The sequence below is a fragment of the Anolis carolinensis genome, chromosome 3 (genome assembly GCF_035594765.1).
Source record: "Anolis carolinensis isolate JA03-04 chromosome 3, rAnoCar3.1.pri, whole genome shotgun sequence".
NCBI lineage: Eukaryota > Metazoa > Chordata > Lepidosauria > Squamata > Dactyloidae > Anolis > Anolis carolinensis.
The window spans coordinates 43,386,500-43,411,408 of NC_085843.1; the positions used below are offsets into that span (position 1 = coordinate 43,386,500).

The 24,909-nt window shown below is 38.2% G+C and overlaps 1 protein-coding gene across 2 annotated transcripts in view; it reads left to right on the forward strand.

The window, feature by feature from the left end:
• The window catches only part of tbc1d23 (TBC1 domain family member 23), a 38,684-nt gene that overhangs the window by 6,860 nt on the left and 6,915 nt on the right, over positions 1–24,909 (forward strand). Inside the window, exons 2-16 of one of the 2 annotated variants that reach the window (XM_003219205.4) lie at positions 908–1,019; positions 1,732–1,837; positions 3,015–3,219; positions 3,524–3,647; positions 6,422–6,546; positions 6,648–6,694; positions 8,724–8,827; positions 14,702–14,824; positions 16,060–16,152; positions 16,982–17,152; positions 17,682–17,724; positions 18,262–18,371; positions 19,731–19,873; positions 20,933–20,977; positions 24,366–24,454. In XM_003219205.4, coding sequence (XP_003219253.1) covers positions 908–1,019; positions 1,732–1,837; positions 3,015–3,219; positions 3,524–3,647; positions 6,422–6,546; positions 6,648–6,694; positions 8,724–8,827; positions 14,702–14,824; positions 16,060–16,152; positions 16,982–17,152; positions 17,682–17,724; positions 18,262–18,371; positions 19,731–19,873; positions 20,933–20,977; positions 24,366–24,454 — 1,640 coding nt within the window. The remainder of the gene's footprint in view (positions 1–907; positions 1,020–1,731; positions 1,838–3,014; positions 3,220–3,523; positions 3,648–6,421; positions 6,547–6,647; positions 6,695–8,723; positions 8,828–14,701; positions 14,825–16,059; positions 16,153–16,981; positions 17,153–17,681; positions 17,725–18,261; positions 18,372–19,730; positions 19,874–20,932; positions 20,978–24,365; positions 24,455–24,909) is intronic. The other variant, XM_008107822.3, reaches the window with a different exon arrangement.

Consider the following 24,909-nt stretch of genomic DNA (forward strand, 5'->3'; position numbering starts at 1 on the left):
TGGTTTGTGAGGTGAAGGGGTGGTCCTGGAAAGTAGTAAAAACCCCACCAGGTATGAAGATATGGAATGAGAAATTTGCCTTTACCAGTATCCTGCAGCCAGAGGCAATTGTAGTAGTTTTAGCCTTGTATATTATCTTCAGGAGCAGAGACATTACATTCCTGAATACTATTAGCTGAGATCATCATCAGAAGGAATCTGCTGCACTCATGTTTTACTTATAGGCTTCCTGTAGATGTGTGATTAGCAACAATGGAGCTTAATGCTAGATTAGAGGGGCATTCAATCTGTTCTGACCCATTGGTAATGCATATCAGTTTGGGTGTTTCCTCAAAATTGCATCTAAAACCACTGGAAGTTACACAAATTATTTTGGCATATTCTGTAAGATTCTGTTATTTCATTCAGCATACACTGGGTCTGCAGGGCTGCTCTTTAAATACAATTAAAAGTAAAAGTAACATTCCATTTTCACATGTACATTATTAAAAGTATGAGCACAATTTTAAGACATGGCTCTTCAGAAGTAAAACCCACTGAGTTCCTCAGTGCTTATTCTTAGGCGACCTGATATGGGATTGCAGTCTGAATTTTTATTTCAAATGATTTCAGTTTATTCATGTATCCTGTTTACATCTCAATATGCCTGTATGATAAAATGGGAGCATTTCTGTGTTTTAAATTCGCTTACATACTTTACAATTCCATCATGAGAGAAGGGCATAATAGACATTCAATAAATGAAGTATGTTGTCTCACAGTGTGGTGTAATCTCCTTCTCTGAAAGTTTTTAAACAGAGGCAATCATGAGTGCTTTGATTGTGTATTCTGGCATGGATTAGGTGATAGTTGTATTTTTTCCAACTCTTATGATTCTATCAAAATAAATATAATATTGCTTTTTCAGGGAAACGGATCTTGCCGAAGCTCTAGAAGAAGGTGGCTGTGATCTTGAAACAGTTAGGAACATAATCCAAGGCAGAGCAATACCTGATGACCTTAGAGCCAATGTCTGGAAGGTAAGGATATCACATTTTATTGAAAAGTGATAATTTATAGCAGAGTTTCATGTTTATTGAAATGCAGCAGGAACTACCTATAGGAATTGTCTTTCCATCATAAAATTTGCTTTTACAAATTCCTTTCAGTTGTACTCAGAACTGCAGTTGATTACTAGCTCAACCATATGTGAGGGTTAGTAGGACATAATTAAGTATTTCCCAAATTACTTTACTCCCTTGGAGCTCCAAATGTATATTTGCAAGAAGATGTATTATGCAGTGGGACAAACTGCTGGGATGATTTATTTTGGAACAAGACGGACAGGTGGGAAGCAGGTTTCCTTCCCCCAGCATTTCTTTGTTCATCATCGCAAGCACACACACACATACAGTGTGGTTTTCCATTAATAAGAATACCAGGTCACTGTTACATGTATTGGTATGCTGATAAACTTGAGATGACTGTTCATTTCATCTTGAGTGAAACCAGCATAACTAGACAAGGAAGAGGAAGTAAAATGGGATTTTTCTACATTTACAACCGTAGTGTAAAACCCTGCAACATTATTGAAATGTTGGGAAGCTTAATCTTCAAGTATGCTGTTTATTTAAAATGGCATATCTTTCAGTATTTATCTTTGAAATGCATTTGCTTTAACATTCCAGTTTTTGAAATATCAGATCTGACAATTACATATTGAATACAGTCCTCCCCCAACTCTGCTTTTAGATCGCCTTGAATGTTGTAGGGAAAGGAGACAGTTTGGCTTCCTGGGATGGATGCTTAGATCTGCCAGAACAGACACTGATTCACAAAGATTGTCAAGATCTAGTTGGTAAGTCTGAAGAAACATTTAAAATGTTACCCTGTAAATAATTTCTTATACGTATGCTCTCTAAAAGATACTTTCCTGACCTGCCCCTAGTGAGTACAACTCTGGGCTTCCTTTAACATAAAACTCAGTTATCTGAGTGATATCAGGATGTGCCATTTTGATAGTGGATATAGTTTTCTCACAAAGAAGTCTATAGATACATTTGTTTCACACCCCTGAAAATGTGCTCCTTAATTTTGTGGAGCACTCTGTAGCAATGCGAGGTGCAATGTCACAAATACAATTGGAAGGAAAAATTAGTGGTGTAGGGAAAGGAGAGAGAAAACTTGCATTTGAACCTGGGCTACTGCATTACATTGGTATAGCACTATGATAGCTGTGTTATGTAGTCCCTTCTCTTTCGCATTCTCTTAGAGGTAAACTTGAGGTACGATTAAACTATAGAATTAATGCTGTTTGACAGTACTTTAACTGCCATGGCTAATACTGTGGAAACATAGGAGTAGCAGCTTTACATCATTTTTAGCCTTCTCTGCGAAAGAATGATGGTACCTCACCAAATTACAACTTCCATGATTCCATCACATTGAGCCATGGGGCCGGTCTGTGGCGCAGGCTGGTTAGCAGCCAGCTGCAATAAATCACTCTGACCAAGAGGTCGTGAGTTCGAGGCCAGCCCGTGTCGGGGTGAGCACCCGACAATTAAAATTAAAATATAGCCCCTGCTTGTTGTTGACCTAAGCAACCCGAAAAGATAGTTCCATCTATCAAGTAGGAAATTTAGGTACCACTTATATGTGGGGAGTCTAATTTACGACACCATAAAAATCACCCAGCCGCCGTTGGAATGAGAAAGTTGCCGTCGCAGTGGATGATGAAGCAGCTGCTCCCCCTGTGGTTGGAATCAAGCATACCCTCAGGAAGTTGGAAGCTGAAGAAGGTTTAAATTGCCTCTGTGTCTGTCTCTGTTCTATGTTATATGGCATTGAATGTTTGCCTTATATGTGTACAATGTGAGTCCCCTTCGGGGTGAGAAGGGCGGAATATAAATACTGTAAATAAATAAAATGGGGAGTTAAAGTGTCTACAGTTTTCTATCTTGAGTCTAATAGGTAACATCTGTTAAAGTAATCAATGCCATATTTCTATCACACTCATAATATTTGTCTTCTTTCAGATCAGCTATCCCTGCCAGAGGAGCAGAAGTCAGTATTACTTTTGGATATTGAATCTGTGATTACTTTTTACTGTAAATCTCGCAATGTTAAATACAGTTCTAGCCTTAGTTGGACATATCTACTCAAGCCATTGGTGCATCTTCAGCTTCCACGAAGTGACTTGTACAACTGCTTCTATGCTATTATGAATAAGTACATTCCGAGGTAAAGACCATTTTTTTCAATGTGTATTATAATTGGTATAAAGTAGTGTCTGTCCCTTACCTTTATCCTCCATGTTTTCAAGAAAGGCATCTTTTCTGGCTGCTTTTTAAGAAAGACACATTATATTATATCTGTGGATCTCTTTATATTATTATGGGACACAGAACTGCAGTATGACCCTGCTCATTTTTTAATGAAAGATGTATATTACTGCAGTTTAAATGCCCTGCACACTTGCTTTTTCAGCTGCTTACCATTTTGCCATTGTGTCTTTCACATGAATCTTCTCACTTTTCATTTAAAGGGACTGTTTCCAGAAAGGGAGGCCATTCCATCTTTTTCGGCTGCTCCTCCAGTACCATGAGCCTGAACTCTGCTCTTTTCTAGACACCAAAAAGATGACGCCAGACTCATATGCACTCAACTGGGTAATAAAGTGAAAGTAGGGAAATATAATGAAAAGTAAACTCCTATAGTAATTTTTAAAGTATCAACTACAAAGCTTAACAAAAAATGTGCACAATAGTTATGAGGCATTTTGTTGCTGTGTACCTTCAAGTCATTTCCAACTTATGGTGACCCTAAGGCAACTCTATCACAGGATTTTCTTGGCAAGTATAGCGACTGCTAGAATGAATCCTATGCTCAAAGAATAGCCTAAGAGATTTGTGGCTTTGCTATAAGGTTACCAGGTTCACTATCATTGTTCTCATAAAATTAGTTTTGATTTACTCCTCTTGATGCAGATTTGTTAGCTTGCTTATGGAAATGTTGGTTAGAAGCAAAGACAATTATTGATAATATAGGCCAGGGGTATGAAACTCATTTTCATCTAGGGCCACATCAGCCTTATGGTTACCTTCAAAGGACCATTGAATCCATGAATGAAGAATCCATCGATACAGAGGGCCAACTATAATTATTGTACGTAGAGGCCAGTGTGCTTTATAGTTACCCAATTTGGGTCCCCAGATGTTATTGAATGATAAGTCCCATCATTTTTATTAGCATGCGGGTTGGGGATAATGGGAATTACAACCCAACATCATTTGTGACTCTGAGGTTGGGGAAAGGTTAAAAGACATTTTAAAGTCTAACATCACCTCCACAAACCTTGTATCTAAATTCAGACCCCACTATTCTGACTAAACAGAACAAACTGCAGCCTTCCAGATATTACTGTACCATAACACCCATCAGCTCTAGTCAATGTGTCTAATGATGAACAATACAGGAGTTGTAGTCCAGCATCTGGAGGGCCACATAAAATGACATGGCGGGCTGGATTCGGCTCTCAAGCCTTGATACTTACATATATGATATCATTCCCTGTACTAGCAGTGAAACTACCATTATTGTTTATGATGTAGGTTGAGAATAATGGGCATTATCTCACATGCAGAAAAAGCATTAGGGGAAGGTGGATAGATATAGTCTCTGATAAAGCTGTACAACAAAATCAGTTCAGTTTAGAGATAATCTTGGCACTGTAGAAGGAATCAGGGTATTTCAGCCAACTACAGGTCCCAAGATTTCTTAGGACGCAACCACAGCAATTAAAGTGTTAGGAAACATGTAGCTGTCTAGTGCATATATGTATACATATATACATTTACAGTATATATATATACACACACACACACATATATATATGTGCACTATGCATATATTATATTGTTCATCATTAGACACATTGACTAGTTTAGTGGGCCTCCCTCTTGGGCCCCATCTATACTGCCATATACTCGAGTTTCAGAATGCAGATTAACTGCATTGAATGGGATTACATGGCAGTGTAGACTCATATAATCTAGTTCAATGCAGTTCAGTCTGCATTGTATGAGTCTCCACTGATCACTATAATGCAGTTCAAACTGCATTATAGAGCAGTGTAGATGAGGTCTCAGAAAGGTATGTGTAGGATTAAAGGCAAGGGGCGGTTCAACCGGTAGGCAAACTACGCGGTTGCTGAAGGCGCCATCCTCTTGGGGGCGCAGTTGAGGCGCCTCCTAATGAGCAGCTTTTTTGTTTTTGTTTTGTTTTGTTTTCCCTCCCCGCTGGGAGGGGGCACGTGCTCCGGGCACGCCTCACCTTCCCCCTCCCTCATGCGCGCACTCGTGGCTGGAGTTTTCCCTCCGGCCACGAGTGGGTAAGCAGGCCTCCCCCTCCCACCTTCACTCACGGGGCTGCCTCCCCCTGGGTGAAGCGGCTGGAGAGCGCGTGCACCACCGCTGCTTCTGGCGATGTCTCTTGGAAACTAGGCAAGTGGGGTTTATATATATGTGGAATGTTCATGGTGGGAAAAAGAACTCTTGTCTGAGGCAGGAGTGAATGTTGCAATTGGCCACCTTGATTAGCATTAAATAGCCTTGCAGCTTCAAAGCCTGGCTGCTTTCTGCCTGGGGAAATCCTTTATTGGGAGGTGTTAGCTGGCCCTGATTGTTTCCTATCTGGAATTTTCTGAGTGGTGTTCTTTATTTACTGTCCTGATTTTAGATTTTTTTTTTTAATACCGGGGGCCAGATTCCCTTTCAGTGGCCTTTAAATTGTGGATTATCTGCCTTGATATTCTGGGTTATATGGCTGTGTGGAAGGACCCTCAGGGCTCTTCCACATAGCCATATAAACCAGAATATTAAAGCAGAATAACCCACAATATCTGCTTTGAACTGGGTTATCTGAGTCGACACTGCCCTGTATCCCAGTTCAATGTTTGGTGCTAAATTCGCAAATATAGTAATTCCTACAGAACATTACCATGTATTGAACTGCTTTTTCTGTTGATTTGTTGTAAAACATGATGTTTGGGTGCTTAATTTGTAAAATCATAATGTAATTTGTTGTTTAATAGGCTTTCCCTTAATTCCTCCTTATTATCCAACATTTTCGCTTATCCAATGCTTTTATTTTTCAGTGATTGGTTTGGGGGGGGGCAAAATTCTGTTCGCTTACACTTGAAAATTACCTAGGGCCAGCCCTGATTAAAGGCTTAGTGTGTTCTCACCTTCCTGTGGAGATTCCTTTGAAATAAAAAGGTTTTATTCCCCAGCATATCTTTAGGATGGGATATATATATATATATATATATATATAGAGAGAGAGAGAGAGAGAGAGAGAGAGAGAGAGGGAGAGAGTTTACTAACTATATGCTCATGTTTCTAATAGTTTGCTTAATTTTCTTTTAATTCCTTCAACTTTCCAGCTTGGATGCCTTTTTTCAAGCCACTGTTCCAATGAAGTCACTCAGACAATATGGGATGGATATTTGCAGCTGGCAGATCCATTTTTCATTTACTTTTTAATGCTGATCATGCTTGTTAATGCAAAGTAAGTAGTTCATTCATGTTTGCTAAGAACTTGGTTGACCATATATGTATTTTTCTGTCCTTAGTATCTTACTCTGCTTTGCTTTCTTTGCCTCTTTCCAGAGAATTTGTCTTAGGACCAGAGTCAGAGAGCAAAGAAGACATCGTGAGTAAGTCCTGCCGTTGTAATGCTGTTGCTACTTTGTAAAATGTTCCTTAAGCACTGTTTACTAACATTCGCTAGGCATACTCAAAAGTGGAACTGAACCCTTCCCATTTTTTGTTTATGTCCATACCAGAGAAAGTGAGAGAATCAAAAACATTGAAATCATGATTAGACTAACCAGAGTTTCCCTTTATGTATGCCTATTAGGATTACACTGGCCAACACAGATTTTGGTGCCTCAAAATGTTATATTTCTGAGTATATTTGAGCTGCTGATTCCAAAAATGGCATGAGTTTCACCCTATCAGCAAAAATTCAATGCCTAAAAACAATGTCTATCCAGTGCAATTTTCTGAATCAGCACCCCAAATAACCACAGTAACAGGTCTACAAAGTAAGATACCAAGGAATTTGTGTTGGTTGGGCTGTGTTATCATTGGCCTTATTTCTGTCCTGCTTTATGCTAAAATTGAGACTCAGTGTACAATAATATTAAAAATATACAGAACTCAACATTTTGGGCACCTTGAAAAGGGAATTCAAGAGTTCAAGAGGATCCTATTTGTGTCTCACCAGCCATGCCTCAGGGTCCAAGAAGGCACGTATTACTTGAAATACCTTTTAAAGAACACACAAGAATCATAATTCATAATCTAATTCTGGCTTTTTCTAACTAGCTGGAATTCAGATGCGATAGGGAGCAGATACTTTACATCTTCTTCTTAGCCTCTGTGAGAAGAATGCAGGGACTCATCCATATAGCGATAACACAGGAGTGGAAATTGTGTGGCCCATAAATGTATATGGCTTATGGTTCCCTGGATCCTCCAAACGAGTCAGGAAGTATTATTTTGTGCCTAAACACTATTTTGTGGAACCTTCCCCAAAATAGTAAAGAAATCCTTTCTGGAAGTAACTAGAACGTCACTTCAGACCATGAAGAAGGACAGCCACCCAGTGCAGCCAGATAGGGTGCGGAGATATTGAAAATGGCTCTCAGACTTACGGTTTTTGCCTATCAGTGCACTTATTCATTGTTTCATGGAAAAGCAAAAAAGGATTGGGTAATTTTGATCCTTACTTATCCAATGTTTAATGCTGGTTCTAAACTTTTGACGGCTAGTTTTATAATTACATTTTATGTCCTATTACTACTCTTTCATGAGTTCTTACAGTTTGTCTCACTGCCTTTTTCAATTGGACCAGTCATGTAGTAAAGATAAGGGCTTAACAAAGTATTACAGAATTCACAGATGAATTAAATAAATGCTAGAGGACTACAGTGAATATGCTGGCTGCACAATACAATTGCATGCTATTCATTGCATAGGGATGAATCAACAGATCGTCCTCCTGACCATCCGGATGCAGGCTTTGTTTGTCAAGCACCTTTTTCTCCTCTCACTTTTTCCTGTCTCTTGTAACGGACACTGTACCCAAAATGAAAAAAAAAAGTGATTTACTCATCCAACAGATTGAAATCTGAATTGAGTATTCCAAACACAGAGTTACTGGTCAAGTTGTTGTTTATATTGATATATTGTATTATTGTTTTATCTTTTTATATTGTGATTGTATTGTGTTGCTTATATTTTGTTCTTCTGTTGTTTGGGCCACTGCCCCATGTAAGCCGCCCCGAGTCCCCGTGGGGAGATGGTGGCGGGATATAAATAAAGTTTTATTTATTATTATTATTATTTATAAGTTGCTATGGTGACAGGGTTACAAATCTCTATTGCCCATTCCAGTATTGGCTTGGGGAAAAAACTGTCATATTTGTTTATCTGGCTGTAATGTGGTTCTGTATTAATATTACATTGCATAGAGTCTTTCCTTCCCTCCTTATTCCCAGCCTTCTCCTTAAGAGGTTCTGTTTGTGGTTAATCTTGCTACACAAGTAAGGAAACACATTGTTTGATCATAGGATATGAGATATTGCTAAGTTGCATATGTAGAATATACATTTTCCATATTAGTGAACATCCTTTGTAATGTTTTGTTTAAGCATCAAATGTAATTAATTTATGTTTCAGAATTCCTAGAAAAATCCCCCTCCAGTTTGGAAGTTGATGATATAGAAGACCTTTTCGCTTTGGCCCATTATTACTGTAGCAAAACTCCAGCTTCTTTCAGAAAGGTAATTATCAGTGATTTCAGTGTATTCTGTACTTCCTTGTCACATCAAACCCGATGGCTCCAAGAGCTGACTTCATACTGTTTACTTCTACAAAATTGTATGCAGCAAATATAAACATCTGCCTGTTACATTGTTTTTCTTTTACATCATTGCCTTTCTTTATCCCCTTTTTAAAGTACATGATGTAGATATTTCCTTTTTTTAAACCAACTCTTCACCATGCTGTGGAGTTTGTAGAATTAGGAAAAACAAATTATAGCATGGATATTCTGGAACCACTTGAGACAAATTTAAATACTCTGTTTTGATTGGGCCAGATTTGGTTTCAGTGGTAGATAATGCTAATGAATACAACTCTGCTATTGTAGTGAGCTGCAGAGAGAATTGAAGTGCAAAAGCAGTGGAAACCACCAAGGTGTTTCGCAGTTCAGAGACAGTTTGTGATCGAAAACATACAGTTATTTGTAAATCAAATCAGTCTATATAAGGCCCATATAAGGTGGGATGGGTACAGTCGGAAACATTCTTATTAGTCATTAATGGCCCTCAATGTCTCCTGGTGTCTGTTTATTACAGATGTAATTGAGGAGTCTTCTCTTAACCATCCTCCACTACTTCTGGCTTAAGTTTGGAACAATGCCTTCTGATATAATTTATGCATTTGACTAATATGCTTGAGGCCTTTTTTACCATTTTTCTTGTACCCATTCCCAGGAGGACAAGAGAACGAGCTTCTTGTCCTGTTAATCCATGAAACACATACCAATTATGCAACTACACTTTAAGCACCAGAAAGTGAAATAATATTGTTTTAAATAAGTAAAAGATGGAAGAAAACAATAGTGCTTTTCCAATAATAATAATAATAATAATAATAATAATAATAATAATAATAAATAATATTAGAAAGTTCACCAAAAATGCAATGAAACAATGGAAAACTGAGTTGTTCATGGGCAATGAAAGCTATGGAACTGTTAATATCAAGAGAGGTATTTTCCAGGCCGACTCACTATCACCACTGCTGTTCATCATTGCAATGGTCCCTCTGTCAGTAATTCTACAGAAAACAAACCTGGGCTACCAAACAACAAGAAATTCACCAAAAATTTCCCACTTGCTGTACATGGATGATCCAAAGCTTTACGGAAAATCAGAAACAGAAATCCAATCACTGACCAACACAGTCAGAATCTTCAGCACTGACATCAGTATGGAGTTTGGCCTAGACAAATGTGCCACAGTGGCATTAAAGAAAGGAAAAATGTGGTCAGCAAAGAATATATCCAAAGAGTCAGAAAGATTTTGAAGAGCAAATTAAATGGCGGAAATACAATCAAGGCTATCAATGCCTGGGCCATCCCTGTCATTAGATACACTGCTGGAATTGTGAACTGGACACAAGCAGAGCTAGATTATCTGGACAGAAAAACAAGAAAACTGATGACAATCCACTACTCATTACAACCACGTAGTGATGTCGACAGACTTTACCTGCCCTGAAAATCAGGAGGCAGAGGGTTTCTGCAAGTGAAACAAACAGTAGAGGAAGAGAAACATGCCCTGGCAGATTATGTAAAAGGCAGTCAAGAACCAACATTGAGGGAAGTCAACAGTAGTAAACTGCTTCAAGTGCAAAAGACAAAGAGTGAATACCATAAAAACACAATCCAGAGCAGAAGAGAAAACTGGCAAAAGAAGGCTCTCCATGGACAGTTCCTGGGATAAATCGAGAGCCAAATTGACAAAGAAAAATCATGGCTGTGGCTCACAAATGGAACTTTGGAAAAGGAGACGGAGGGCCTGATTCTGGCAGCCCAAGAACAAGCCATTAGAACCAATGCCATCAAAGCCAAAATTGAAAAGTAAGTGACAGATCCCAAATGTAGACTCTGCAAGGAAGCAGGTGAAACAATAGATCACATCCTCAGCTGCTGCAAGAAGATTGCACAGACAGACTACAAGCAGAGGCATAACACCATTGCTCAGATGATTCATTGGAACTTGTGCCACAAATACCATCTGCCTGCAACAAAGAACTGGTGGGATCACAAGCCGGAAAAAGTTACAGAGAATGAACATGTCAAGCTACTCTGGGACTTCCGAATTCAGACAGAGTTTTGGAGCACAATACTCCTGACCTCACGATCGTGTTAAAAAACAAAGTATGGATTGTTGATGTTGCAAGCCCAGGGGACAGCAGGATTGAAGAAAAACAACTGGAAAAGCTGATATGATATGAGGACTTAAAGATTGAATTGCAAAGACTCTGGCACAAGCCAGTCAAGGTAGTCCCAGTGGTGATCGGCACACTGGGTGCAGTGCCTAAAGACCTTGGCCTGCACTTAAACACAATCGGCGCTGAGAAAATTACCTTCCAGCTGCAGAAAGCCATCTTACTGGGATTTGCATGCATTATTCGCCGATACATCACACAGTCCTAGATACTTGGGAAGTGACCGATGTGTGATCCAATACAACAGCCAGCAGAGTTTCTGCTGCGGACTCATCTTGTTGTGTTTCTAATAATAATAATAATAATAATAATAATAATAATAATAATAATACCCTGCTTTATCTCTCCTACAGGAGACTCAAAGTGATATGGGGTTGAATGCTTTAGTATTTCAGGCTGTGGCAAATCATTTCAGGCAGTTCCCATTGATGGAGGGTCCTTCTGTTTATCCCAAGTTATCTGTTGGTGTGGACTCATATAACCCAGTTTAAAACAGAAAACCTGGGATCAGATCCTGGGATACAGAGCCTGTCTGGAAGGGCCCCTAGAAACCAAATACACGTGTATTTGTTTGGCAAGACTAAGAGGAAGTACCTTGTGTGATGATGTAAATACTACGGTAGAGTCTCACTTATCCAACATAAACGGGCCGGCAGAACGTTGGATAAGCGAATATGTTGGATAATAAGGAGGGATCAAGAAAAAGTCTATTAAACATCAAATTAGGTTATGATTTTACAAATTTAAGCACCAAAACATGCTATACAACAAACTAGACAGAAAAAGTAGTTCAAAACGCAGTAATGCTATGTAGTAATTACTGTATTTACGAATTTAGCACCGAAATAGCATGATGTATTGAAAACATTTACTACAAAAATGCATTGGATAATCCAGAACGCTGGATAAGCGAATGCTGGATAAGTGAGACTCTGCTGTACATGTTTCTTGAGATCAGCCTGTCAGGGCTGCCCTGAGATTCTCTTTGGTCAGCATAGAAGAAGAATCCCCAGAAAGGGCTGAACTCTCATTGTTACATATGCACACATAGGTCTTCTTTGAACAGGCTGCCAGGACTTGTTCTTTAGCCTTTTGTGTTCCATCCAAAATCTTCCACAACTGCCAAGCCCGGAGAGAGGCCACTTGCTTACCAATGGGTAGGCAAGCGGGGTTGCGGTTGTGACTCCCAGCAAAGGAGGAGGATGTGTTCCAATTTGAGTGCATCCTTGTTTCGTCCTTCCTCTGGCTTGCACTCATCTGCTTCTTCATCTGAATTGCTTCCTCTTTCCTTCGCTCCACATTGCTGTGTAACAGCAGCAGGAGCCTCTCCCAGAAATCGGCAATGACTAAGAACATGGAACTGCACTGGCAGAGCATTATGCTTTGCCCACTTGGTATAAGATCTTGGCCAAAGAGTGTTGCACTGATCACAGCCCAGAAAGGAGGACAAAGAATCATGTGGCCAGCTTTCCTCTCCATTTGGAATTTGCCCTTTGCATCATTTTTTTCCTTGTCTCTATGATTTAGCCCTCATTCTCATCATTCTATCATCCTATTTCTCTTGAAATCTTTTGCTGGAATTTCTGCATTGTAATTGGTGCCTGCCAGATATGGCCAAAACATATTGCTACCAGAAGCTAAGAACAAAATAGCAGCCTCTTCCTGTTCCACATAATAAAACCCGCTTCGCTGTCAGTTAAATCTTGTCTTCCATTGGTAATGGGGTAAAGTTCACCACCACATTTATCACCCATCTTTAGCCTGATTGAGTTCTAATATTTGACATAATTATGGGATCTAAATCCAATTTGAAATATATTTAAGAAGCTTTGAACTGACTGGCTGACTGGTCAATGGGGGGAATGGCAGAAAGAACAGGCTGGAGGCTCCTACTGCTGTCTGCATTTGTAATTGATGAGGCCTGGACTTTTCAGTATTGCTGATTTTTTATTTTTGAAAATGTGCAACACTTTTTTACTACTGCAGCTACTGAGTGGCTCATGCCAGTATGTAAATAGCTTTGAAAACTATGAAAACTGTTTAAGTTACATAAGTTGCTATCCTTCCAAAATATCAGTTTCAGCTATGCTACACACACTCTCCTATATCAAAAAGCAAAGTAGAATGAAACATTACATTGTTTGTAGATAGGTAAATACCTCTGGAAAAATTGCTCTAATAAGGCTTAGAAAACAACACTTACATTTTATTCTATAATATTCTTGCTTCACTTGATGATATTATTTTTAATCAACATGGGCCCAATTTATTTTATATACATTTTAAAAATATTGGCTAACAAAAGTACGTTGCATATTTAGTGCTAGATCCCTTTAAGTTTATTAATATCATCACATAGACTTACTGTAATTAATAAAACATATTGTTTTCTTGTTCTTTTCCAAAATAAATCATTAAGAAAACTGAGACTTGGGACCATTTCCTAAAGCAAATAATGGTAGCTCTTGTTTCTTACCAATGTAAATACATCTAATTGAAATGTTAGCATGTTAGTTTTGATTTGCCTGTGGTACCATGAGCCCTTTTTTAAATAGTGGATTTTCTAAGTCTGGGATAGAGTGCATATTTTTTCCACAGTTACTAACAAGGCCCCCCACTTGTTCCCTTCCCTCCCCCAAAATTGAAAGTTTTGCTTCACTATTCAGCTGACATAAGATAAACTCTCAGACATGTGATTTAGAAAACACAATGTAAACAGAAAATGGATAAGGAGGTAAGAAGAAAACTTGGCACTTATTCATAAAGTTCATGTAAAGAGTTGATCTCTGCAGAACCAGTGGACAGACACTACAGCCTGATGGAATGTTTGCTGTGAGATGACAGCACCATGTGTGTTGCAATTTTGGGAATCACATCCCACAAAATCTGAGCCAGAAACAGAATTGCTAGTGATAGTCATAATATATGATTTCCAGGTGCAGCTTGAGTTGGCAAGAGTATCATTATCTCTGCTAGCAGGAACTGTTGAAAGGCACAGCCCAGGAATTATTTTTCCAAAATATATCATGCACAGCAGTCATGTCATCTGTTGGTTTTGAATTACAGGAGTGCTTTTGGCACACTAAATAGGAAAAGGAACTTACACAGTAAGAGTGGTAAATTACAGTACAGTTACATTTATGAGGTGCATTCCCTTTTCACTTCTTATTGTCGGCTTTCATAAAAGGGTTCCAAATAAAATGTAAAGATAAAGGTTTTCCCCTGACATTAAATCTAGTCATGTCCAACTCTGGGGGTTGGTGCTCATCTCAATTTCTAAGCCAAAAAGCTGGCATTATCTGTAAACATCTCCAAGGTCATGTGGCCAGCATGACTGCATGGAGCGCAGTTACCTTCCTGCTGGAGCGGTACGTATTGGTCTACTCACATTTGTATGTTTTTGAACTGCTAGGTTGGCAGAAGCTGGGTCTAACAGCGGGAACTCACCCCACTCCCCAGCTCCAAACCGCCAACCTTTTGGTCAGCAAGTTAAGCATCTCAGTGTTTAACCCACTGTGGCACCGGGGGCTCCTTGGGTTCCAAATAAGAGGAATTAAGTCTTGGAATTTGTTTGGTGTTTTTATACCACACAGAGTTTTAGTGTTGAACATAAATGCTGTTTTTTCTTGCCATTGCAGGATAATCATAGTCTATTTGGCAGCAGTTTGTTGGGTCTCAAAGATGATGATTCAGATTTGAGTCAAGCACTGTGTCTAGCCGTTTCTGTATCAGAGATTCTTCAAGCAAATCAACAGCAAGGGGTCAGTAAGTTTGAAGCATTTATCCACAGATGAGGAAAAAAATAAAACCACATTTCTATTACTGCTTTTTCTCAAGGAAATAAAGACTGCATAAGTGGTTCTGCCCAACTTACTCTTAGCCCCACAATAAACATGTGATTGAGCTAAGCTCAGCTAAGATGCTTCATTAATGAGCAGGGCCTTGGAAGTAGAATATTTCCAGCCCCTTGACACTAATCTAATGCTTTTAACTATTGTGCCACATTGACTCTCTGTGCAGTTAATGAATAAGGTAAATTGTGAAGGCACATGAAGTAATAGCTTGAATACATTTAATGGCACATGGAGTGTTGTTCTAAATACATTTGTGGTTACCATTAAAACCTAGATAAAACCAAGCTCTTTGTTTTTTATCTATTCAGCCACTTTATAATGTAAATCAGCTTTACAGAAGAATGATGTCTAGCAGCAATCTTATGCTCATCTGCACACAAGTAACTGCTAATAACCTTAGTAGGATTTAATGCTTGAGTAGACGTGTGTAGGCTTGTGCTGTAACTGTCAAAATTTATCCCTCCTGTTTTAATTTTTCATGACCTTGCATATACGAGGTTGTATAAAAATCCAAAGACAAACTATAAAATAAATGTAAGAAGGAGAAGCCTTATCAGTTATAACAACAAAATGACAATGTTTAATAACACTATTTTGAATAATGTATACCTCTTCAGTGGGAAACAAAAGTATTAGAATAATAATTGTCTTCTGCTATTTTCCCATTGATAAATTAAAATGGCCATGCTTGTAAAAAATCTGAAAATATGATACAAAAATAAGTGTGGATAAGACATGCAGAAACTTATAAAGTGGTCGTCTTTCTAAACATAAAGCTACATTAATTGTATTGAAACTTCCATGCTTGATGAAAATATCTGCCTATTGAAAATTTCTTCTAACTTGTGGGAACCCTTGACCAGAAACTCAAGAACTGTGCAAGTTCATCCATAACAAATGAAGAATGGAAACCTATGCCCATATGTAGTCATAGCAAACTTTTTTAATGAAGGGTGCTTAACAAAAATCTGTGAGATATGTAAGAACTTGCTATTTAAAAGAAAATGTTTTTTGAGGTATGTTCTTGGCTATTTTGAACATTTTGGGTCCTTTCCCTCACTTTAGATTGAATGGGTATAACAAGCTTCAAATGGAAATGTGCATATTAGTAAAGTGACATGATTCAAATATTCTTATTCCAGGAAGGAGTGAGGTTCTTTGTGGTGGATTGTCGTCCTGCAGAACAGTATAATGCCGGGCATTTATCAACAGCATTTCATTTAGACTCAGACTTGGTAAGCATGTTTTCTGGCAGTTTAAGATGCCTGCTTTTGAATTTCCTTAAATTGATCAAACAAGGAATGGAATCCAAAACATGAATTAATCCCAGTTAGAATAGTTCCATTAAATCAGTGCCTGAATTCAGGCCTCATAACTGCAGAGGGTCTGTGGTTGTTGAGACTAGTAATTTAGGCTCCAGAGTTTTCAAAATAAAGATAAAGAAGTATTTGGTTTTATGATTTTTGCTTTATAGTATAAATTTCATACTGTTGACATTAGCTTATTTCCAATGAGCTGTTTAGTTTTTTGTAAATTATGTCTGTACAATAAGCCCACTGACGCTTACTGGAATTTGATAGAAAAATGTAATGAAGTAGATGGAAAACTCTTTAAAGCTATTTGCAAGGCAGACATTATTTTATCTCTTATTTATAAATACATCAAAATGTTTTTAAGTACAGTAGAGTCTCACTTATCCAACATAAATGGGCCGGCAGAATGTTGGATAAGCGAATATGTTGGATAATAAGGAGAGATTAAGAAAAAGCCTATTAAACATCAAAATAAGTTATGATTTTACAAATTAAGCACCAAAACATCATGTTATACAACAAATTTGACAGAAAAAGTAGTTCATTACACATTAATGCTATGTAGTAATTACTGTATTTACAAATTTAGCACCAAAATATCACAATGCATTGAAAACATTTACTCCAAAATGCGTTGGATAATCCAGAACGTTGGATAAGTGAGACTCTACTGTATTTAGTTAATTTCTTTCTCCATCAGCAACTGAGTAGACGTGCAAGAAATAATCATGTTCTTTGAATTGTTTCTCAGATGCTCCAGAATCCCTCAGAATTTGCCCAGTCTGTAAAGTCCTTGTTAGAAGCACAGAAACAGTCCCTTGAGTCTGGCTCAATAGCAAGCGGAGAGCACCTTTGTTTCATGGGAAGTGGACGAGAAGAGGAGGATATGTACATGAACATGGTACTGGCACACTTCTTACAGGTATGTTTCAAATATCAGCATGCCTTGTATTTAAAGTACATTAATGTATTTCTTGTTTTGTCTAGCACCAGTGTCATAAGGTTACAGCATTCTTATAGTTAGTATCCATGGAGTAAGACAAATACAACACCTTTAAGGTTTATTTCTGTAGATATAGCCCATCCTTTTGGACTGTTGTAACAGTCGATGTGCATGTGGCTTAATCATGCGTATACTAAAGTTGCTGTATTTTTTGTTTTTACAGAATTGAAATAAGATATTTTTCTCTATCTTCAATTTCTGCAACTTAAATTATGTACTTTTAATGTATTTATTGAATTTATATTCCACATCTCTCAAAGTGAGATCTCCAGATATTGTGCGTAGTTTTGCAACTATACATTTGGAAACATATATGCTCGTTGTCAGATACACAAATATGTGGGAGCATAAAACTAATTTAGTTGTATTTTTAACATTAGACATTTGAAAATATTATATTTGCCTTGGAAAATATATAAAAAATATTATCACAATTTTCTCATTACAGAAAAATAAAGAATATGTAAGCATCGCTAAAGGAGGATTTATGGGTAAGATTTCATTTACTCCCAGATTTTTGTCCTTTTATATGTGATTTATACTCATTAAATCACATATTGGAATTGCTTGAGAATCCTAATATGCAATTTTTCTTTTTCTTGTGCATTGCTTGCATACAGATTGCTTCACTGTGTGAAGTTTTTCTTGAGTATTTTGTCATGGTTAAGTATGTTATAGATGTTAAAACAGTAGAAGTTTTAAAGACTACTTAACTATTTCTATATTTTTAAATGGTTTAGAAGACATCTCGAAGGTGGCATGCCCCTAACTTTTTTTAAGATTACTACTCAAATCGGCCCAATGTCCCTTCTCCTATAGTCCCACGCTTTTGGATTGATGAAACTTGTCCAGAATGCCTGGAGTTCACCAGATTGAGGAAACATGATATATATAATATATTAGTTATATTGTTTATACTTTTAATGCATCAATCAGCTTCACTTAAATAAGTATGGGTACTGTTACTGCAATGAAACACACAATATTGCTGTATTGATACTATATGTTTGAAATTATCTTTCTCTCAGCACTACAACAGCACTTAGCAGACATTAATGTGGAAGGACCAGAAAATGGATATGGCCACTGGATTGCTAGTACTTCGGGCTCAAAAAGTAGCATTAACTCCTTAGTTGATGTAAGTATACTTCTTAATTCTAATGGTTCAATTGATTGTTTCAGATCTTATTACTCATTCAGAAGCAAGGCAGTTTTGCTTGCAAAAGTCATCCCCATGGAAGATTTTGCAGGTCACATTACATACTATAGCCTAAAGAGGTGCCTTTTTTCTTCCTCTTTATTTTATTTTCCCATGATAATTTTGGAATAGGAATGGTCACTTCTGCCTCTCAGTAAGAGAAAAGTAAATGCAACTATTGTATACAGAATGCAACTGACCTCCTGTAACCACACAAACAAAAAATCTGCTGTCTTAGATATTATCTTTTTAATAAAGCTTGTAAAATGGTATGTTTTTAACACATTTTTAAAATTGTTACTATTACTAGAACTCTCCAGGTAGCAGGACCCGTGGGTCACAGTAGCTGGGAATTCTGGAAGTTGTAGGTCAAAAAAATAGCCTTTGCCAGTTTTGTTCTTTAACTTAGCTTGTGCTCCATTTTTGAAGTTCACGGTATCAATAAACCTTGACAGAGATTATATTTTACAAATCAGAGATTGCTTTAGAGCAGTGATTCCCAAATTGGGCGCTACCGCCCCCTGGTGGGCGCTGCAGCGATCCAGGGGGGCAGTGATGGCACCTATTAGGATACGGGGTGGGGCCAGGGGAGGGGCGGGGCCTCTTCCCAAGTGCCGGAGACAGGGCTGAGCACCTGAGGTGCCTGTTAGGACAGACGGGGCAGAGCTAGAAGAATGGGTGTGGCTTCTTCTCAAGAGCCCGAGATAGGGCTGAAATCTATACCTCTCCTGAGGCGCTTGTTGGGATACAGAGGGTGGAGCTAGGGAAGGGGGCGGGGCCTCCTTCCAAGAACCCGAGACAAGGCTGAGCCTCTACACCTCTCCTGAGAGGCCTTTTGGACTTTTAGGACTTTTAGGGCGGGGCTAGGGGTGGGGGCGTGGCCTCTTCCCAAGAGTGCAAGACAGGGCTGAGCCTCTATATACCTCCCCTGAGGTGCACATTAGAACACAGGGGCGGGGTATAGAGGTTCAGCCCCGTCAGGCACTTGGGAAGAGGCCCCGCCCCCTCCTCTAGCCCCGCCCCCTGTGTCCTGGCAGGCGCTGCAGGACAGGGATAGAAGCTCAGCCCTGCATCAGAGCTCGCAACTCTGCCCATCCCAGTCCTGGCCGCGCATTTGTGGCCCCGCCCACCTCCCAGCTCTGCATCTTGGACTAGGGGAGAGGCTCAGCCCTGCCGTCTTGAGCAGGAGCCACCCCCAGGGGGCGCTGAGTCATATTTTTTCTGGAAAGGGGGCGGCAGGCCAAATAAGTTTGGGAATCACTGCTTTAGACCTAACAATTAGAGATTCTGCTTTTGCAGGGTGATTCTCCCAATGGTTCAAGTGATGGGAAAGGTGTCAAATCTTTGGTAAACAAGATGACTGAAGCTTTGAAGACTAGATCTGTAAACGTGAAAGAAAAAGTTATTAGTTTTATTGAAAACACATCAACTCCTGTAGATAGGTGAGTTATTTTTGCCTGATTTGTTTTGATGTTTAATGGCTGCAGTAGTATACATGTACTCACAAGTTAGTTCTGTTGATCTCAGTGAGATTTATGTTTTGAGTAAATGTCCAAAAGGATACACTGTTTAATTATGTAAAAAAGCAATTTACAAATAGTAAGGTTAAGCCACTTGCTTTGAAATAATCAAAATAACCTGTAGAAATACAGCAGTTGCAGAGTTTCTGTTAAAAGCACTGGCTCTTCATTGTTCACCATTTCAGAGCTTCCTATTTCACTTCTGTGTAATACTTGTGGTACCCCAAAAGATACTGAGCTAATCTTTCAACACTTTGAGAATGGACCTAAAGAGGAATCTCATATCACACCGCTTTGAATCCCACCCATGGGAGAAAAGCAGGATTAAAAACAAATAATACTGTTTAATTTCCTAAAGATCAGTCTCATGTTTAATTTATCTTTGTACCTAAAGACAAATCTCATGTTTAATTTCCTTCTCTTTTTATGTGTTATTTTGAAAATGGCTTAGACATACCAGTTTAACATGCAACTCATTGTAACGTAATTTATAAATATTAGCATTCTTTCTGTGAACTCAGGAGAAGGTTATCATTAATCATTCATACCTCCAAATAAGAGTGTGAGGATTTAGCTAAAACTGACATTTCTATCAATATGGAAAAACCAAAGCTCCAGCTACTTTTCCTGAAAGTCCTAAAATATTCATCTTTTTATGAAAGATGCAGTTTTTGTTAAGGCTCCTAGAACAGGCATGGGCAAACTTTGGTCCTCCAGGTGTTTTGGACTTCAACTCCCACATTTCGTAACAGCTGGTAGGCTGTTAGGAATTGTAGGAGTTGAAATCAAAACACCTGGATGGCTGAAGTTTGCCCATGCTTGTCCTAGAAGCATTTATTTTTCAAATCTCCTTATGCTCCCTTCTCTGTGACCTCAAAAATCGTCTTGGCACACTACTTCCAAATAAAAATAAGTCAGATATTATTTCTCATATATATATTTTAATGACTTTGTTCTGTCCTCTGCCCTAATTTGCTGTAGAGTTTCTTTCAATCTTTCCTGGCCCGAGAGTGCAAGTGTATTGCGGTAAGCTATTGTACAGAAACATCTGAGTAAAACCGCCTTTGTCCTTTTTTAGCATGACTTCACAATGTTTTTAAGCATTGGTTACACTGACAATCTTTCTCAAATTATTATTTTTAAAACTACTTCACGTCAAGCTGTCAATGCATTTCATTGTTGTTTGGAATCTAGATAGAAAAAAGGTTGTACATACAGTATTTGTTCATATTCATTAATATTTTCGGTCTTTCTCACTTTGTTTTATCATACCATTTATAATGCTGATTGATGCTCTTGCATTTAGAGTTTTTTGTCAAGTCTGAATCTTGATCTTTCTCTTCATAGTATGCAGCAGTCAAACCAGCACTGTGTCTAATTCACTTAGTGTCCTGTTTTAAACCAGCCTCAGAATAAATCGTATATTAAAACATCACCTTAATCATATTATATTTAATATTCTGGTTTGCTAACCTTTGTTTCCCAGGCCAGACAAAATGGGAAGGAATGATTAATTAGAAATGTCTTGGTTTAATCATGGCTTGAATGAATGTATAGACAAAATGACTCTATGTATTAGGAAAGACTTATGCATATCTCTGCTGAAGAAGCAGAGAATTCATAGGAGTATCTTATGAAAAAGAAAAGACACCAAATGTCCTCACTAGGTGAATTCTTGGTGTCTATCTTCAGATGAGACATGGACACTGAAATTTTATGAAAGGTGTTAAAAGTATTTCTTTATGTTTTTTGGTGCATATGGGCCCTGTTAATGGGATAGGAGTTGCATGTTGAGAATTATAATACATTGTAGGAACAGTGGGTTTGCTGCTCCTTTCCTTCTTGGGTTATGTTGGCTGATGAGGATAAGGACTATATTCTAGTGTGTCTTGAGAACTTTCAAGGTTTGAGAAGGTAAATCCATAATTTGAGGACTCTTTAGTACCAGCAATGGTTTCACACACTGGAGCAAAGTCCTGCTTGACTTTGTGTGTTTTGTTCCTCTGGAATATGTAGTGTTGCAGTAATGTATAGTGTAGTTGTTGGAGGACAAAGACTTAAACAGCAGTGGATAGATCAGAGTTTTTATCATCAAATTAGACTCACAACTGATTTTCTAGTTGTGGAGTTGTCTATTTAAAAGGAATAGATTGACTTTTATATGATCAGCAGGCAGTACAATTACATAATAATGAAGGAGGATAAGTTATGCTTTAGAACAAGGTGTCATTTCAACTATAGTCATTTTTCTAATGAATGTTAATATAGTCTGTTGGCTATAACATTAGATTATGTTGCAAATATATTTAAAATTAAGTTCTAAGTACAGTAGAGTCTCACTTATCCAAGCCTCGCTTATCCAAGCTTCTGGATTATCCAAGCCATTTTTGTAGTCAATGTTTTCAATATATCATGATATTTTGGTGCTAAATTCGTAAATTCAGTAATTATAACATAACATTACTGCGTATTGAACTACTTTTTCTGTCAAATTTGTTGTATAACATGATGTTTTGGTGCTTACTTTGTAAAATCATAACCTAATTGGATGTTTAATAGGCTTTTCCTTAATCCCTCCTTATTATCCAAGATATTCGCTTATCCAAGCTTCTGCAGGCCCGTTTAGCTTGGATAAGTGAGACTCTACTGTAGTGTGTCCCTGTTTTTTATTACACAAATGAACGATTTGTGATGGCTTTGGCCTGTCAGGACAGAGTCAGATAATGTTTGTAGTATTACTTATACATAAAATGAGATCAGAATATAACAGGTATAATTTCAGAACAGCCTACTTTGAAAAAGGAGCCAAGATGGTGTAGCAGTTTGAATGTTGGACTATAAACTTAGAGGCCAGGGTTTGAAATCCTACGCAGCCATAGCCATAGGGCAAAGGCAAACCTCCTCTGAACATATCTTGCCAAGAAACCCCATGATAGGACTACCTTACGATTACCGTAAGTTGGAAATGCCTTGAAGGCCCATAACAAGTGTTCTGCAAAAGGAAAATTCAGAACAACCATAAACACGAAATGCAATGCTCATTTCAAAACATAGCTCTTAAATATAGCTGATTTTTCAATATTGCGGTTTTAAGTGTTCCACAGCTCAGAGCTGGTGGCTGAAAAATATCTTACTTTTGGTTTGCATTGATGTTTTCCTTGCGCTGTTTTTCTATGGATATGCCTTGGCTCATCAAGTTAAATTATAGTTATTGTTCAATCCTAGCCAATTAAGATAGGAAACTATAGCTAGTGGAAGCAAGGATTAGGCACTGGGTAGACCAGGCTTCTAAGAGAGACTAGAACGAGGACTTCATATTAAAATTATTAAGATGGAGGAGGCCATTAAAATATTAAGCAATATTCTTAATGCTAATCTCAAGAAAATGTTGGATATGGTTAGTTGTAAGGCATATACGTAGTACCTATCCCTGTCTCTCACAGCAAGCATTTCATGTGAACATTGTCAGTGTTACTGATGCTTTTTGTCTCATGTTACTAATAAGCAGTTCTTATCATGCTTTATTTGGGCAGCATGTTTACTTTGACTTTCCCAAGTACTCTCTGTTTTAATGTCCCAAATCCTAGGGGGAGAAAGTTTTCAGGAAGAGAATCATTCCCAATGTTACTACCTATAGTATATAAATACAATTTTTAAATTTATTCAGTGATCTCTATTTCAAGAATAGTATGGAGTTACATGCAGAATTAGATTCAGTTTCAAAAGCAGACTTGTAAAAATATTTAATTGAACTAGAATAAGCTGCTTTAATTTCTAGAGCATGAATAACAAGATAGAAATGTGCTTCTTTAAAGTTGTGTTTGTTTCATTGGACAAATTACATTGAGCAAAGGATGAATGAGCAGGATACAAGCCCAAGAAAAAAATTCTGGAAACAATGCTATTGTTCTCATTGTACCTTTCAAGCCTGTTCTACTGTCTGGTGTGACGGTTCTTGGTCAAACTAACATTTAAATACTCTCAAGGTTTTAAATACCCAAACTGTTCTGCTTTTGGGAGTAAACGCACTTAAATGCTCAGGTATTTTAAGAAAACCATAACATGTATCAAACTTTTCCCATAAGTTCTTTCAGTTGTTAGAAAGATAATTCTGGCAATGCTGACTGAGAACGCTCTTGGACCTGATTTCCAAAGTAGACCGCACAAATACTAGTCAGCCCTTTTGATAACCTTCTTGCCTGCTTTCACTAATTCAGCTTGGTTTGGTTTGTCACTCGCAGCACTCTCACGGCTATCTTTCGTCATCTGGAATTCTTTGGCTTCACATGCGCATTCATGTTTTGGCCCCATTGCATGCTATTTTGGAAAAGATGCTGTGATCATTTCTGTCTTTTAAACATGCTGTGTGTTTTTTCTTTCTTTCCTTCTCCCCATGTCCATCCTCCGGCAATAGACATGTCAGCAGCAGTGACAGATTGGGAAAACCTTACCGTGGTGTGAAGCCTGTTTTTAGCATCGGGGATGAAGAAGAATATGATACTGGTACAGTAGCAAAATATTTGTATCTGGAATGTATTGTCCCGGTTGGGTAACCAGCTCATGATTACAAAGAGAGGTCATAAATACAGCCATCCATCAACTTTTGAGGGTTTTACAGTTGTTTTGGTTATTCACAAGTTATTACCACCACCCTCACCTCCCAAAATTCAGATTGATTCAGGGTAAATAATTAGGTAGGTATGTGTAGGGGGGACTGTTTCTCCTTTTCTTCCTGTTTGCCATGTATTTCTGTTCCTTCAAGTATCTTCCTTCTTTTGCCTAGGCAAAACAGACACACACGGCATGCAGGATGAGGAGGAGCCACCCTCAGGTGCCACTTCACTTGCCTTGCAGATCTAGCTAATCTTCCTCCTCTTCATTGTATGCTATTAATGACTGTTTCAAGTGGGCAAAGAAAGGGAAGTACTGGGAACCAGAAACACACATACAAAAAGAAG